The 16,743-nt window shown below is 37.6% G+C and overlaps 1 protein-coding gene across 1 annotated transcript; it reads left to right on the top strand.

Annotated features, from left to right (window-relative positions):
- Positions 1–26: 26 nt before the first annotated feature.
- Positions 27–9,024, top strand: LOC127870887 (retinol dehydrogenase 12-like). The gene is made up of 7 exons (XM_052413470.1): positions 27–278; positions 3,660–3,800; positions 4,106–4,297; positions 4,849–5,007; positions 5,609–5,731; positions 6,416–6,632; positions 8,337–9,024. The coding sequence occupies exons 1-7, from the start codon at positions 194–196 to the stop codon at positions 8,434–8,436; spliced, it is 1,017 nt and encodes a 338-aa protein (XP_052269430.1). The 5' UTR covers positions 27–193; the 3' UTR covers positions 8,437–9,024.
- The last annotated feature ends 7,719 nt before the right edge of the window (positions 9,025–16,743 follow it).

Raw genomic sequence — 16,743 nt, 5'->3', positions numbered from 1 at the left:
TTAGTATATTGTAACCATAATGCAACCGTCGAGGAAAGATTGGCTGGGATAATTCGACCATTGAAAACACTATCGGAAAACACTAATCTGGGACGGTGTACATTTCATCATACATGTTCATGCATAGGCTAGCTATATAACAAGGCGTCTTTTTACGGTGCGGAGGCAGACGGATTTGGGTCTACAAAGAAAGATGGAACAAATTAATAACACCGCACGCGTTTCGTATGAATATTTGGAAGAACATAAAGTTGCTGTAGCATGCACACTAACAGCAGGTAAGAATACTGTACTATTTTTTTAATGTTTTAATTGACCAGTCGCCAAATACGCGATCGCTCCGCCCACTAAGTTGTGTTTTCATAAAATGCTTATTCCATTACTCCGACAGTCTTTGTTTGTCGGACCATGTGGCCGCAATAAACGAAATCTGATTGATTATTACGTGAGTTTGATTGACAGCTGGCGAGTGGTCAATTATTGCGTACATAATGTAAATTGGTTATTTGTATTTGATGTCATTTACCATTAAAGGAATGTAAAGTATTTTTTATCAACAATCATTTATACTGTCTTATAAATTAGGTGTTTTATACGTGAATTTGCACACATCTGCACGGGTATACGACACCATAGGCGGATCCAAGGGGGGGGGGCGGCGTACGCCTCCCTCCCCCACCCCACCCCTAAATTCGCCAAAGTAAAGTCAATTCATTTGATGTTTCACACTTAACTAGATCTAAATCTCCTATTTAAACCCATTTTTCTTCTTTTTCGTACACAACATTTCCCACTTATCACAGACAATCGCTAAATGTTTTAGCTTAAGACTCTCTGTCGACCGGTTTTTCAAGTCGAACTTTGCGATTCTGATGTATCCCTCTTTTTGCACATTGATTCTCTTTTTGTTGATTGGTTGTCAAAGCCTTCAAAATCACTGAGATCGTGGAGCTTCCGGGGGCCTAGTGGCCGCCTGGATCCCTAGCAAATCTTTCAATATCCTGCCCACCCTTACCAGAAATCCTGGTTCCGTCCCTGGACACATCATTGACAATATATTTATAAACCAGTTTCTTTATATTATTATAATAATAATAATAATAATAATAATAATAATTATTATTATTATTATTATTCCATTACTCGTACGATTCGTACATCGACGGCATTTCCCCTTCATACATAGATTTATAAAAACAAATCTTGTGCCCTCTTTTTACGTTAGATATTTATTTAGTAACGGTGTTTTATTGATGCAAACATTATTGAAATGTATACAGTACCTCATCATTTGTTCGATCATGCTTCTAACGGGATTCGAACCAGGGACCTATACACACAATTTGTGTGTATGGGTCCCTGAAACGTTAACGTTACTTTATGTATTATTATAGCGCTATCAGACGAATGGCCTTAGCAAGCGATCTTGTCAGTCACTTGCGAAACACTACTTGATTTAAAGAGCAATCTTGGTCAGTTCCAGTAATAAAATAATAAGCTCCTACAGTTAGTCTTGATGCATAATGTAACGACAAGAACGGTAATCAGTCTTTAAGACTGAAATCTTCACGGAGTAAAGGGCATCTTCCCTACAAAGTTCATGTACCTCGATACCATAATTCAATAAAACGTATGAAAACATATTATTACCGTTCTTGTCGTTACATTATGCATCAAGACTAACTGTCCAGCGCCGTTTGAAACCTTTGTTTACATACATTTCAACTAACTGACATTTTAAACAAACGAGTGATTTCATTGGTCCAATGCGGAGGTGTGTCTTTACAACTGGAGATTTCATTCATAAAGACTGCATGATCATTGTCAACTGGGTCATGCGAGTTGTGTATCGTGTTATTTCTTAAAAGTTTACCTAGCATTTGTAAAAATATTGCAAGACATATACATTTCCAGAAAGGAAATTCATTTCTGCGTTGAATAAGACCGAGATCGTGAACAACGCTGCACAATCGATGAAGATATGGCTGTTCAAAGCGATGCACCCCATTTGTGGTGATTTTGAGTTGCATACCTTGTTATATAAATATATTTGATAGTGATTTTTTTTTTCAGAAAAGATAATTTTTTGTTATAATATGATTATTTATCATTCAAAATGATGTTTTCACTAATTGATATCATAGCAACACGCTAACCACCTGTGATACATCATACCATTTCCGTGGTTTGTGAAATGTCTTGAGACTTCTTAAATCCAACCGCCACGTCGTGTACATGTTTTTTTTTCATTACAGGATGTTACATGTCTTTGCTTTGAACGAGATTGTACCGACCCAGTTTGTGCGGTCTTGAGTAACCATAGTATTCGCCTGTATTTGTTTGCTTTTCTTTTTTTTAAAGCTGCTTTAGCCTTAAAGGGATCTTTTCACGGTTTGGTAAATTGACAAAATTGAAAAAAGTTGTTTTAGATTCGCAAATTTTCGTTTTAGTTATGATATTTGTGAGGAAACAGTATTACTGAACATTTACCATAGTCCAATATAGCCATTATATGTATCTTTTAATGATTTAAAACCTAAAAATTATAAAGCGTTGCAACGCGAAACGATTGAATAATTTGGAGAGTTATGTTGTTTAAATTTACGAAACTACGAAGATTGCTTATATAAGGTATGAAATTCTTAACTTAAGATACCCGGCGGAGTAGCCGAGAGGGCTAATGCGTGTTCACTTCAGACTTACTCCAGGACTCCGGGGGTCACTGGTTCGAGCCCTGGTACCTGCTACTTTTTTAAATTTTATTCTTGATTTTTTACTGGAGCTTTTAAGATCCAATGTTTACATTTATCAATATTAAGCATTTAATGACAAACTTAAAAATATGCCAAAATCTGTGAAAAGGCCCCTTTAAAAGACATTAGTTTTGTGTAAATACAGATATCGAATTCATCGATAATTTGGAAAATACCTGTATTAATAAGATAGCGTACAGAATACTTCTCCATACGGTCCATTTAAAAAATGCGCGATAACGCGTAAGGCTTTGCTTTTAAAGCTCATTTATTCGTTAAAGGGGCAGGCTATTTTGTATTATCAATCTGTCTCTCTTGCTCTTAAAATATAATATATTTGTTAGTTACTGTATTTTACGAATTGTTAAACATAACGAAACTATTTCCCTTGAAAGCACTTGCGAAAGGCGTCGTCATGGATCAGCCTGTGCATTCTCTACTGGTGATATGACAGCTTTTCCGTGTAATGTGTTTTTTTAGATATGAGAGACGTCCTGAAACTGAAATATGTATATGCACCTGAAACCCCGTAAGAGAGACGTCCTGAAACTGAAATATGTACATGAAACTGAAATATGTATATGCACCTGAAACCCCGTAAGAGAGACGTCCTGAAACTGAAATATGTACATGCACCTGAAACCCCGTAAGTGTCATCTAGGAGCAGCTTGTGACGTCCATTACGCTTGAGCATTCAGCTCAATTTACCTACAACACGCCGTTTTCGACACTACAATAATTAATAATTGTCTATTCTTAATCGTTCATCTATGATGTGTTCATTAAAACGAATATTTTTGATAACCTTTAAAACCTATTTTCAATCATATTCTGATTATCTGTAGACGGATATTTCCTTTTTACTGATATTTTCTCTGTTAGATATTACAGATCAATTTATTCCAGCGTGCGCCCTCTGGGCCTTGCGGCGCTACTCACAAGGCGGGGTGTGTCGCTCTACAGTGAAGCTCCACAACCTGACTGTTCTAATCACTGGGTCCAACACGGGTATTGGCAAGGAGACCGCAAAGGACCTCGCTGGAAGGGGTACGCGTATTCTCAACTTATCACCGTATTATGTGCGTTGTGAAAACGTAACCACTGTTGTTATTTAATATTCACTTGACACACATATAGAAGTGTGGATGGGTGTGAGTTAAAGACCCAGACGCCCGGTTAAGATAAAGTGTTAAACGCCGTTGTAGGTTGGAGCCTTGCACCGCACCCAACAACCTTTGCATCAGAGCTTTCTTTAATTATGTTTTTAGGAAGTAAACTTGTTCAAATTAAATCATTATAAAACGTGAATGAACAAATAGCATATAGATATTTTTCGTAGCATTCAATTCCAGGCGCCCGCGTGATTCTCGCCTGTCGCGATATGAAACGCGCGAACGAAGCAGCAGACGACATTAAACGTTCTACCGGAAACTCGAATGTCGTCGTATACAAGCTGGACCTGTCTTCACTGAAATCTGTCCGCGCATGTGCAAAAGAGGTGCTCGAAAAAGAGGACCGATTGGACATCCTCGTAAATAACGCAGGTAATGATTGTTTTAGTCTTTTTCTGGTCTTTTTTTCTAGAGAGGCGAATTTAGGTTTTCTGTTCCACTGCCAGTCCATCCGTCTGCAAAGGTGGATCCTGCAATTTCTCAAAAGTATTGAGATACCTTTATATTTCATCAGAGGTTACTTAAAGTAAAATGTAGTCATGGAGCTTATTTTACTAATTGATCTAATAGTTGCCATTTGTCTCTTTACTAAGGCCTCAATTTATAAGTCTGTCAGTTCGTTTGCGAAAAGTAATTACCTGAAAAAAAGATACGATGTTTTATCTTGCAATACATATTTAACCCAATGTAATGAGTATGTATGCATTATTTTAATTCCTCCTTCTTTCAATGGTCACGCTAAACCATTCGTCATTTGTCGTTTTCAACAGAGCCTAAGATCATATTTCTGAATGATACAAAAATGAGTAAAAATTCAAATAGCTATTTGTTATGCAAAAGAAACGACTTAATTTTATTAGTTCTTTGACGTTCAAGAAATATAATGTCCTGATATTCGTGCAGTGGATCGCTTTCCATTTAAGGGGTCATGTGGACGCCCCAGTGGAAGACGGAGGACGGGCTCGAGCTTCAGATGGGAACCAACCACCTGGGTCACTTTCTGTTCACCAACCTGCTGTTGGACCTCATTAAGAAATCGGCACCGAGTAGAATCGTCACTGTCTCATCCTTAGGCCACACTTGTACGTATTTTAATCTCTGCGAACATATATCTGGGTTGCTTAACAAGCTCTAAATCGACGATCCGTCCGCCCGTCCCTAAGTAATCAGGTCAATATTCAATAATGATTGTTGTACAACTTTAAGTCTGGTGGGCGCTTTAGGATCACCATATCAATCTTGTTAACTGAAAGACATTTTATTTCGAGTGGTCGTGTATTGTGCCCCCTTAACCACCGGACCTTGATCTCAACTGTCCTGTATGGTGACCAACAACCAAACTCACATGTACCGGGAGTTGAAAATGAACCAGGGTCGCCTATGTAAAAACGCGATTAACAACCGATCACTATGCAAAGTGTACAAACAATAACAATACATATACTCGCAATTGTCAACACGATTCTCGCTCTGGAAAACTGGCCTTCGTACATGTGCGTAGTATGTTGTCACAGATTAGCCTGTGTATTCCACTTGTATAGTTTTTTGTGTAAAGGAAGTCTCTTCGTGGCGAAAATCAAGTTAAGTCGGAAATTGCGGACTGCACATGCTAATCCGGGACGACACGTTACGCACATGCTTTAAGACCAGTTTTCCCAAAACGAGACTCAATTTTTCTTGCAGTTGTTAAACACCTGGATCTGGATGATCTGAACAGCGAGAAGTCTTACAGCCCCGTGATGGCTTACAGTCAGAGCAAGCTAGCCAACATCCTCTTCACGCGCGAACTCAGCAGACGACTTAAAGGTACGTTTGATAATAAGTGCAAGCAAGCGACTTTAAGGTACGTTTGACAATCATTGTCAGCAGACGGTTTAAAGGTACGTTTGACAATAAGTGTCAGCAGACGACTAAATGGTATGTTTGTAAATAAGTGTTACCAGACGACTTACCGGTAATGGTACGTATGCCAATCGGTGTCAGCAGACGTTTAATTGGTACGTTTGGCACTCAGTGTCAGCAGACGACTTAAAGGTACATTTGACAATCAGCGTCAGCAGACGACTTAAAGGAACGTTTTTACAATTGGGGATCAATACAGAAGATGATCAGTTTTCTCCGTTTTTATAGAGACTGTATTTAACAAGGGTTAAAGATAATTTAATCGTTAAAGATTTTCATATTGATTGTATTCGTCTCTAAAATAAATTCTTTCAAATAGAAATTGAGTGTCTTTTATAATAATTACCAGTAGGGCAATATCATTGCGCTTATATCTTGTGGGCAAATCACCTAAGAAAGATGCTCTTTGTAATCGTACTACTAAACTACAAAAGCAATGTATCGCCTTTCACTTCACGCATCTCGGGTTCCTTAAGTCATCCCAGAGTGTTTAGGAGTTAAAATGATAAAATAACATCAAATTTTACTTTCATACATATAAACGCGGAAGGAAAAATCGCTCTGTGTAGCTTATGTTTTTGCCTGCAGGGACGGGCGTGGTAACGGCCTCCCTTCACCCAGGGGCGGTGGCAACGGAGCTGCTCCGGTACATCAACGAATACAACATCTGTATCCGCATCCCAGTCCTCATCTTTTACCACGCGTTTTTCAAGTTTTTTTGCAAGACGCCGACTGCGGGCGCTCAGACCAGCCTGCACTGCGCACTCGCACCGGAAGTAGAGCGGCAGTCCGGGAAATACTTCAGGTAGAGTTTGCGTATTTTTCTCAGAGTTGTGGAATTTACGTACAGAACGATTTCGTGATATGTAAATAATAATAGTTGCTGTATCGGAATTGTGACCGTGACACACTAACCGAATACATGCTATCGTTGTTTTGAAACTTAGAAAGCGCCCACAATTACAGAATCTTCAAAATTCACCCGAATCCAATCTAAAAGCTTATATAAAAATGATTTTCAAAGGGCCATCTTTTATACTAGCATATGCGTCATAAAATGTTTCGCGATTCCGTTTGTATTTTCTTTGTAAAAATGTAAACTTAACTAGGACAGAACAACTTAAGTCTCATTAATCTTCCTCAACCCATTAACAGCCTTCACTGAAACTTGAAAGATACTTGGTCGATCCTTTTTGAAAATAGTACAAATCATACCGGTCCTTTGCATGTATAGACCTTTGCATATATAGATCACAATAGCTAAAATATAATACTATTTGAGGTTTAACATGTAATAAAGGACCTCTAATAAGTTTGTTCAAATTATGACTTCGAGTTGCAAATGGCCTTGCCCCGGTGCTCAAATGAATTAAATAGACTTTTATACCAAAACGCTTTAAACATCTCTAAACAACAAGATGTAATACTTTGCATAAAACACCGTACGGATGTCGTGTACCAAGTTTGTTTTAATAATGCCCCTGGGATTAAAATGTTTATAGAAATACGTAAACAATCACTGAAACCACACGTCCCAAAGATTTTGTGTTTGGTATGTAACATTGCCTGATGTCCTCTTCCAAGTCATGTTTATGTGGTCATTATTGACCCAACCCAGGGAGAATCTTGTTTCTCCTATATGTAGGCTATGTATGTATTGACAGCTTTACACTCTTCTGATCTGAAACCGCGAGGTCCAAAGGTTGGTATTTGGCAAGTAGCGTCGCATGATGGGCCGTTTCCAATCAAATCGCCTCCCTTTGGTGAAAATTTTGCCCACCCCGAGTGTTACTTGTTTCTATTAAATGCATATAGCGAAAACGTATTTACACATCTTCTTATCTCAAACCGCAAGGTTCACTGGTTTTGTGTATGGCACGTAACATCTTATGGTGGTCCTTTGCAAATTCTGTTAAAACATGCACCAGGGGTACAAAATTGACCACCCCCGAGTGTTACTTGTTTCCCAATATTTACATAGTGAATACTCTAAAAATATTTTTCTCTAAAATTTCAAGGCCAAGGTATTTGGTATTTGTTTTTTTTAACAACACGATGGTCTTCATACAGATGTATTAAAAGTATGCCACCCCCACACCCCCGGGATATAAATTGGAGTCTCCGTGTATTTAAATAGCTTACCTGAGCACAACGTGATTGCCTTTTTGTCGGTCGTGCTTCGTATGTCTTCAACATTGGCCTTGTTAACTCGACAGAGGTCACAGACATTTCCAATCTTCGTGAAACTATGTCACAAGTAAAATTAAGGAAGCTTGTTAACACTCAAGAAGTCACCGGGTAGCATGGCAGTTTTCCTTATATTGGCTAACGTGTAACCTTGTTAACACTTCAGATGTCATATTTTGCTCATTTGCTATGATGGTATATTGTTTGTTTTCTAACATGCTTACGGGAACATCACAAAAGCAGTCCAGACCAGTTAAATTCTTGTGAGCTTCATGTGAAAGACATATGGCTTATGACTTTTTTGTTTTGCTTCTTATTATAGTGATTGCGCGGTGAAGGATCCTAGTAAATTGGCCCAGGATGACGAGTTGGCAGCCAAGCTGTGGACTGTCTCGGAGAAAATGGTTGGACTCGCGGATTGATAAAAGAAATGACCGCCATGATGCGCGCGATTCCCCGGAATTTGTCTTTAAAGTGCTTCCAACATGGCCGCTGAATTAGCGTACAAACAACTGGGAATTCCCCAATGATGCGTCCATTATAATTTCTCAGTTAAAATTGAAACAAATCTGCTGGTAGTTTGTGTTGTGTTCATTAGTTGACACGTGTATCGTTTTTACTATGTTTAAAGGATGACATTTATTGTATAGCCGTGTAATATGACATTTGTATCGCAATTTTTACATCAACATGAGGGCATTTTGGGAGCAATTGCTATGGACATTGTTTTAATAACGATTGTTTTTCATTTTATCGACACTACATCAACATGAGGGCATTTTGGGAGCAATTGCTATGGACATTGTTTTAATAACGATTGTTTTTCATTTTATCGACACTTACGCATCTAAATAGCGTTCGCATGTGTTGACCATCATGGATTAAAAGTATTTAGGTTTTGACACATGGCTCGATCTAACGAGAACCCGTTTGAATAAAATTTATATGTGCACAATGGATATTAGTTAACAGGTAATGGCTTTATTCAAATATAACCCATGTTCCATGTGTACGTGCATTTTTCCATCTTGCACCGTTCAACATTATCATTTTGAGCGGGCGGTCTTTGGCTGGACTGAGACAATAATTTCTGTGCTTTTTGTCTGGAGCAAAACGTCATGTTAAGCATGAATTTATTGTCAGCTAGAAGTTATTAGTGTCATGGAGCCTTTTGCGCAAGATCCATACCCGAAAATCCTTTACCGGTGTCTCAATTTAGGTTCAAAATTTAAATTTTTGTTATCCGTCCTTTACCTGTGTTCGTAAGATTACTTTGTCCTCCATGAAAGGATTTGCATATTACTTGTCAGAAGTTATCAACACGAGGTCATGTTCCAATACACACAATAACTTTTTCGGGAGATAACGAACTGTCAGAATGTATGAAAATCTAAATAATTTGGTACATGTGATGACCAGGATGCGCGAGAGTGTCTCACTCGGGTCAAATATCGCGACTGTTCTCGAAAATTCTTACGTCTGTTAAAGTATACAAGTTAGTGCTATCTTGAAACATTTTATGGAGTTATTTGAATATTAAGTTTTTTTGTTGATGATGTGTATAACAGCATTTTCTGATTTGTTTCACCTTAACGAATTCTGTTAATACAGAATTAAGAGTATTCGAGACGTCGGAACCAGGCTTTTATGTCAAAGTTCTAATGACTGAAATTCATTGTAAGCACGTGTCCTGTCAATTTGTTGAACATTTATGGGGTTTAAACAACTTGACTGACGGGATGGAGTGTTGCTTGCAAGACTCAGACGGGTTTTTTTCCAAAGTCAAGGTCACAAGCAATATCATATATATGTAATAAGTCCGAGCACTTTGTCCGATTCATATTTTGTACATAACAACCATTGTATACAACCACAAGGCAAAGAGGTTTGAATTTTTGCCCAAACCGTAACTGAAGAAACAAATTAATCGGGTTGAGCTGTGTGCTTCTTGTCCTCTTTAGCGTAAACGTACATGTAGACTCACGGTGCTTTACAAAGACGGAAAATACCGTTACCATAAGTGCGTAACCGGCCAATACACGAAACGGCAACGGATCCGATTCTAAAACATTGACATATTTTGGGTGTTTTCTTTTAGTTACGCAATTCTGCACTTTAAGATAACAGTTTCCAACAAATCTATATGCAACGGAACAGACAGTACATTCATTCAAAGAATTCGGCATACTGCCGTCGTTTTACCGCAATATTCTCGAGATTCAAGTAGCTCGACCAGACATCGCACTGATTTGTATACGTCGATCTAGTATCAGTGTTTTACTACGGCCCGAGACCTGCAACACGGCGTGCTGTCGACCCGATATCGACACCGGAATAATGCATTCGTTTTACCGTTATTAAACCGAGATTCAGAATCTCGGCCCGTCATTGCGCCTTTATAAATTTGTTAATTGGCCAGAGATCGGAGTTTTACCTCGATATCATTTAACAGGGGATTACATACCACAAACAAGATAAGTATTGATGCAAAGCATCAAAGAGCGTCGGGAATTTCAGTGTAAAAGGCACTCAATGAAGTTACATGGAACGATTTTTTTTCTACTGTAAATATTAATATATTGGCCGATTATTTTAAACAAAAAAGAAAAAGATACTGGTATAAATATTATCTATGATTTTGTGTTATAACCCCCAAATAACCATTATCTATGATGTTGTGTTTTAACCCCCAAATAACCATTATCTATGATTTTGTGTTGTTACCCCAAACTATTTCATAGTTCATTTTATTTACATTGGTTTCCTTTTTTACTGGCATCCGTGTGCAGTTTTCATTAATGGAACAGAACTGTCTAGGTTTTAAAAATCTGCTTTATCTTATAAGCGTGATTTCATATTTTTCTCAACTTCAAGGGGAGATGATTCTGAACTTATTCTTACGTTGCTCATTTACGATAGGGGTTGAGTACTCATCGATATGAAAACACTGTAAAAGTTTTAATGTGTTTACGACCCCCCCCCCTCACACATATATTTCATGGGCATAATATAAACAAAAAATGGTTATAATAAAACAGCATATTTATTTAAACTAATATGTCTACATCAAAACAAAAAGTTTACATAGAACAAAATAAAATAATTTGATTCTACTGGGGCTCGAACCTTGGGCCTCTCACATGTGAAGCGAGCGTGTAACCACTACACTACGGAACCGCTTGAAAAATCACCTTCTAACAAAGATATTAATAAGTGACTGTAGCGTAACGGTTATCAATAAAGCAATAAACCATGTTATCGCTGTCGTCTTGTTAAATTGAAGAAAATACGCGTTAACCAAAACTCGAACAGCAAAAGTCTGCGCTATTGTTAGAAAAACCACAAAATAAATATATTTTGATTATGTTTTGTTTTTATACAAAACCATAAAGTTTCACCGGTTCGCGTATTTCGCCCAGTCCCTGTGATCATTTATTATTGTCCAGTCCCTGTGATCAGTTATTAATTAAAAGAATTAGCTTTGCTTTATTGGCAATAAATGTTGTAGTAAATGTAATAGGCACAAATGTAGTACTTTTTTACACTAATTTACACAAAAAATCACCACTATGCAAGATATTCTGACAACAAAAATATATACATTGATCCGTAAAATAACTTCTCCTCACATAAGCGAAAAAAAACGTATTACATACTAGTCGCCGCACTTCTGTGCGACGCCAATAATGCAAATGGTCACGGAACTGTATGAAATATATACAAACACGAAATATGAGCATCTGCACACACGCAATTTTTGCAAACACTTCAAGAAAATATAATTGCTTATCTTTGACAAACACTGCTAGCAGGAAAAGATCGTCACACACACGTCACAGACACATACAAAACAGCGTCTTCGTAAGGTAAATGGAAAATGTAATAACAAGTGAATATTCTACGTTATTTTGAAAAACAGAGACAGAGAACCCGACCCTTGCATGACTATGATAAATCTGCGTGTTGCATGTCGGCTCGCAGACTTACGCTTTAAAGGTGCTGCCATCGTACAGCTAACCCCGGGCAAATACATGTACACATAAGTGTTCATATTTACAGGATGTCCCAATTTTACCAGCTTTTTCACGCTCCCACAACCTCGCTGCAATCGCGTCAAGATCAAGTTGCAATATCAATAAAATTATGTGCCATACAAATATGTTAATTACTGCATAGTTATAAAGTAGCATAGTTTTCATAAAAATGTGCCAAAAATCAGCTTCATATATGAAGCAACTTCACATATGCAAACGGATATAATAATGCACTTAACGAATTAATTGGAACGCAATAAATTTATAACTACCGTATGCAAACTGTGAAGAGCGCATGCGCTGGAAAACTGGCGTGTGTAATCTATCAAATGTTTTACATTTGTACATAATACTACACGAAGTTTATTTCAAAATCTCAGTTCCTTCTTGGTCACTTATTAAAGCTTGGCATAACATATTTACAGCAATTGCAATATATAAACAAGAGGGCCAAGATGGCCCTAGTTCGCTCACCTGAGAGGATTCGGTTAATTCAATCTTTACCAAACGTCAAACTTGACCTAGATATTGTCCAGACAAACATCCTGGTCAAGTTTCATCATCATTGAACCAAAACTCTAGCATATGGAGTGATTTTGTTTTTGTAAGATTTGACCTAGTGACCTTTATTTTGAGTTGTCCCCCCTTACCAAATATCAAACTTTGCTTACAAAAATAAATATTATGACCAAGATTCATAAAATCTGAAACAAAATTGTGACCTCTAGAGTGTTTACAAGGATTTTGTATAATATAATGAAAATTTGGACAATCTAAAGGCAATAGTTATGGCATTAATTATGTAATATATATATATATAAAACCAATCTTTTCACTAAGTTTCATGATGATTGGGCAAAAATGTGACTTCTAGAGTGTTCACAAGCATTTTTTTTTACTATATAATTATGAGAAAACGCCCCCCCCCCCCCGGCAGCCATGTTATTCAACTGACCGGAACCATTTTCAAACTCAACTCTCATATCAAGGAAACAAATGTTTTGACCAAATTTCATGAAAATTGTTGGGCCAAAATTGTGACTTCTAGAGTGTTCACATGTTTTCACTATATACATATAGAGAAAAATGCCCCACCCACTGGCGACCATGTTTTTTCAATGATCTGGACCATTTTCGAACTCGTCCGAGATATCAATAAAACCAATGTTTTGACCAACATTCACGATGATTGGGCAAAAATTGTGACTTCTAGAGTGTCTACAAGGTTTCTCTATAGCCAAATAAGGAAAACTGCCCCCTGGCAGCCATGTTATTCAACTGACCGGAACCATTTTCGAACTCAACTCTCATATCAAGGTAACAAATGTTTTGACCAAATTTCATGAAAATTGTGACTTCTAGAGTGTTCACATGTTTTCACTATATACATATAAAGAAAAATGCCCCACCCTCTGGCGACCTTTTTTTAACCGATCTGGACCATTTTCGAACTCGTCCGAGATATCAATAAAACCAATGTTTTGACCAACTTCATGATGATTGGGCATACATTGTGACTTCTAGAGTGTTTACAAGGTTTCTCTATAGCCAAATAAGGAAAACTGCCCCCCCCCCCCTGGCAGCCATGTTATTCAACTGACCGGAACCATTTTCGAACTCAACTCTCATATCAAGGAAACAAATGTTTTGACCAAATTTCATGAAAATTGGGCCAAACATGTGACTTCTAGAGTGTTCACAGTGATTCATTTTGCCGTGCGTCCCGCGTGCCAGACGCATGATTTTTTCTTGGGACGCATCATTCTCAAACATGTGCGTTTTCGGGACGCATTGTTTAAAAACTCCGATTTTCAACATCGTCAAAGTTGTACATGATACCGAGTACGATTCGTGGATATAAGCAAAACACATGTCAACACCGTTTTGAAAAGTAGAACGGAAGTCACATTACTACATTGGGAATGTAGTACGCGTATTTTGGTTGGTTGAAATTTATCAATATTCCAATCAGTTACGGCGTTATTAAAAGTTCGTTGGACGATTTATTTGCTGTCCCGGATGGTAAACAAAGAAAATGCGACCGAAAAAGCTTTTCGAAATTGATCCTGAACAATTTAAACTCGCTGTGTAGATATTTATCGATAACACAGCCTCCATGTAAACTATGTGGTTTAAATATGAAGAATAAACGGCGGAAAACACAGTTTGCGTTTGTCTGTTGTGAGCGCAGACACTTATTATTTACTTAGTAAAGCGATGTTATTATACTTTTCTGGATTAATTGGGCAGTGTTGGTGTTTCTTAAGTGACAATTAAAATTTGCAACTTCTGAAATAAATAGCATCTTTTATTTGTATACGGTACATACATAATAGTGATACAGGTCGTACAGTATTCCGTCCTATGTTACGTAGAATGTAAGTACATATGACAACACAGACATCTGCTGTTCATACTGCAGGATGTGAGAGTTTTTTTATACAGAATAAGGTCTTGACCAAATTCAGGAACAGGTTAACTGTAGGGAAAGAAGGCAAACTCATGAGTGTGAAGTTGTGCAATTTGGCCCTGAATGAATTTGGGGGAAAAGCTCTCTCTGTTTGGAGAAAAAAACAAGCGAGAAGGCTATACACCTTAAATACAGTATGAGTGTTGTTACACTAAATCTGTATTGAAGTTGTAAACCTTTTGACCAAACTAGAAATTGTATTTTGTCACACTGTTTGAAAGGACTAATTTTGACCAAATAATTATAAAGACTGATCCAATTTATTAAAAGTCTAGTCAGTCCAAATTGTTAAAGATGTTAAAAGTTCTCTGTTTAAGATGTTGTATGTTTCACTGTTTAATATTAAAAGTAAAACAAATAAAGATTTCACTTGCTTTAAACATATTTCTGTTTTTAGCTGTAAAATTGCATAATTTAAAAGAGCCCCTGGCGTATCATGTTAAGTAGATTATTTGTAACGAATTTACACAAGACACAATCTGGGACCCATTGTTTTCAGTTTGAACCCATTGTTTAAAAATATGTGAGTCCCAGAGACTCATTGATGTAGATTTCAAAATGAATCACTGATATACATATAGAGAAAAATGCCCCACCCACTGGCGACCATGTTTTTTCACCGATCTGGACCATTTTCGAACTCGTCCGAGATATCAATAAAACCAATGTTTTGACCAACTTTCATGATGATTGGGCAAAAATTGTGAATTCTAGAGTGTTTACAAGGTTTCTCTATAGCCAAATAAGGAAAACTGCCCATCCCCTCTCCCCCTGGCAGCCATGTTATTCAACTGACCGGAACCATTTTCGACCTCAACTCTCATATCAAGAAAACAAATGTTTTGACCAAATTTCATGAAAATTGGGCAAAAAATGCGACTTCAAGAGTGTTCACTCGTTTCACTGTATACATATTAAGAAAAATGACCCACCCATTGGCGACCATGTTTTCTCACCGATCTGGACCATTTTCGAGCTCGTCCGAGATATCAATAAAACCAATGTTCTGACCAATTTTCATGATGATTGGGCAACAATTGTGACTTCTAGAGTGTTTAAAAGGTTTCTCTATAGCCAAATTAGGAAAACTGCCCCCCCCCCCGGCTGCCATGTTATTCACATGACCGGAACCATTTTCGAACTCAACTCTCATATCAAGGAAACAAATGTTCTGACTAAATTTCATGAACATTGGACCAAAAATGTGACTTCTAGAGTGTTCACATGTTTTCAACATATACATATAGAGAAAAATGCCCCACCCACTGGCGACCATATTTTTTCACCGTTCTGGACCATTTTCGAACTCAACTCTCATATCAAGGAAACAAATGTTCTGACCAAATTTCATCAAAATTGGACCAAAAATGTGACTTCTAGAGTGTTCACATGTTTTCACTATATACATATAGAGAAAAACGCCCCGCCCACTGGCGGCCATGTTTTATCACCGATCTGGACCATTTTCAAACTCGTCCGAGATACCAATAAAACCAATGTTTTGACTAACTTTCATGATGATTGGGCAAAAATTGTGACTTCTAGAGTGTTTACAAGGTTTCTCTATAGCCAAATAAGGAAAACTGCCCACCCCCCTGGCAGCCATGTTATTCAACTGACCGGAACTATTTTCGAACTCAACTCTCATATCAAGAAAATAAATGTTTTGACCAAATTTCATGAAAACTGGGCCAAAAATGTGACTTCTAGAGTGTTCACATGTTTTCACTATAGCCAAATAAGGAAAACTGCCCCGCCCACTGGCGGCCATGTTTTTCAACGGACCTGAAACACTTTTGAACTCAACCAACATATCATTTAGACAAACATTTTGACAAAGTTACAAGAAGATTGGGCATGAAATGTGACTTCTACAGTGTTTACAAGTTAAAAAAAAAAATTACCTAGTGACCTAGTTTTTGACCCGGCACGACCCAGTTTCGAACTCGACCGAGATTTCATTGGGATAAAGCTTCTGACCAAGTTTCATGAAGATCGGACAATAAATGTGGCCTCTAGAGCGTTTACGAACAAATGTGGACGGACGACGGACGGACGAACGGACGGACGTACGACGGAAAAAGATCGGTCACAAAAGCTCACCTGAGCAATAAGGTGAGCTAAAAAGTAGTGTATATTTGAGCATTAAATGCGTAGTGCCAGATATTTTACACTATTCAATTGTACATGTATATTCGGAGTTTAATTAAGCAACAAGAAGATCG

The sequence above is a fragment of the Dreissena polymorpha genome, chromosome 3 (assembly GCF_020536995.1).
Source record: "Dreissena polymorpha isolate Duluth1 chromosome 3, UMN_Dpol_1.0, whole genome shotgun sequence".
Lineage (NCBI taxonomy): Eukaryota > Metazoa > Mollusca > Bivalvia > Myida > Dreissenidae > Dreissena > Dreissena polymorpha.
Note: the sequence above shows the minus strand (reverse complement) of the source record. Positions and strands in the feature narration are given on the sequence as shown.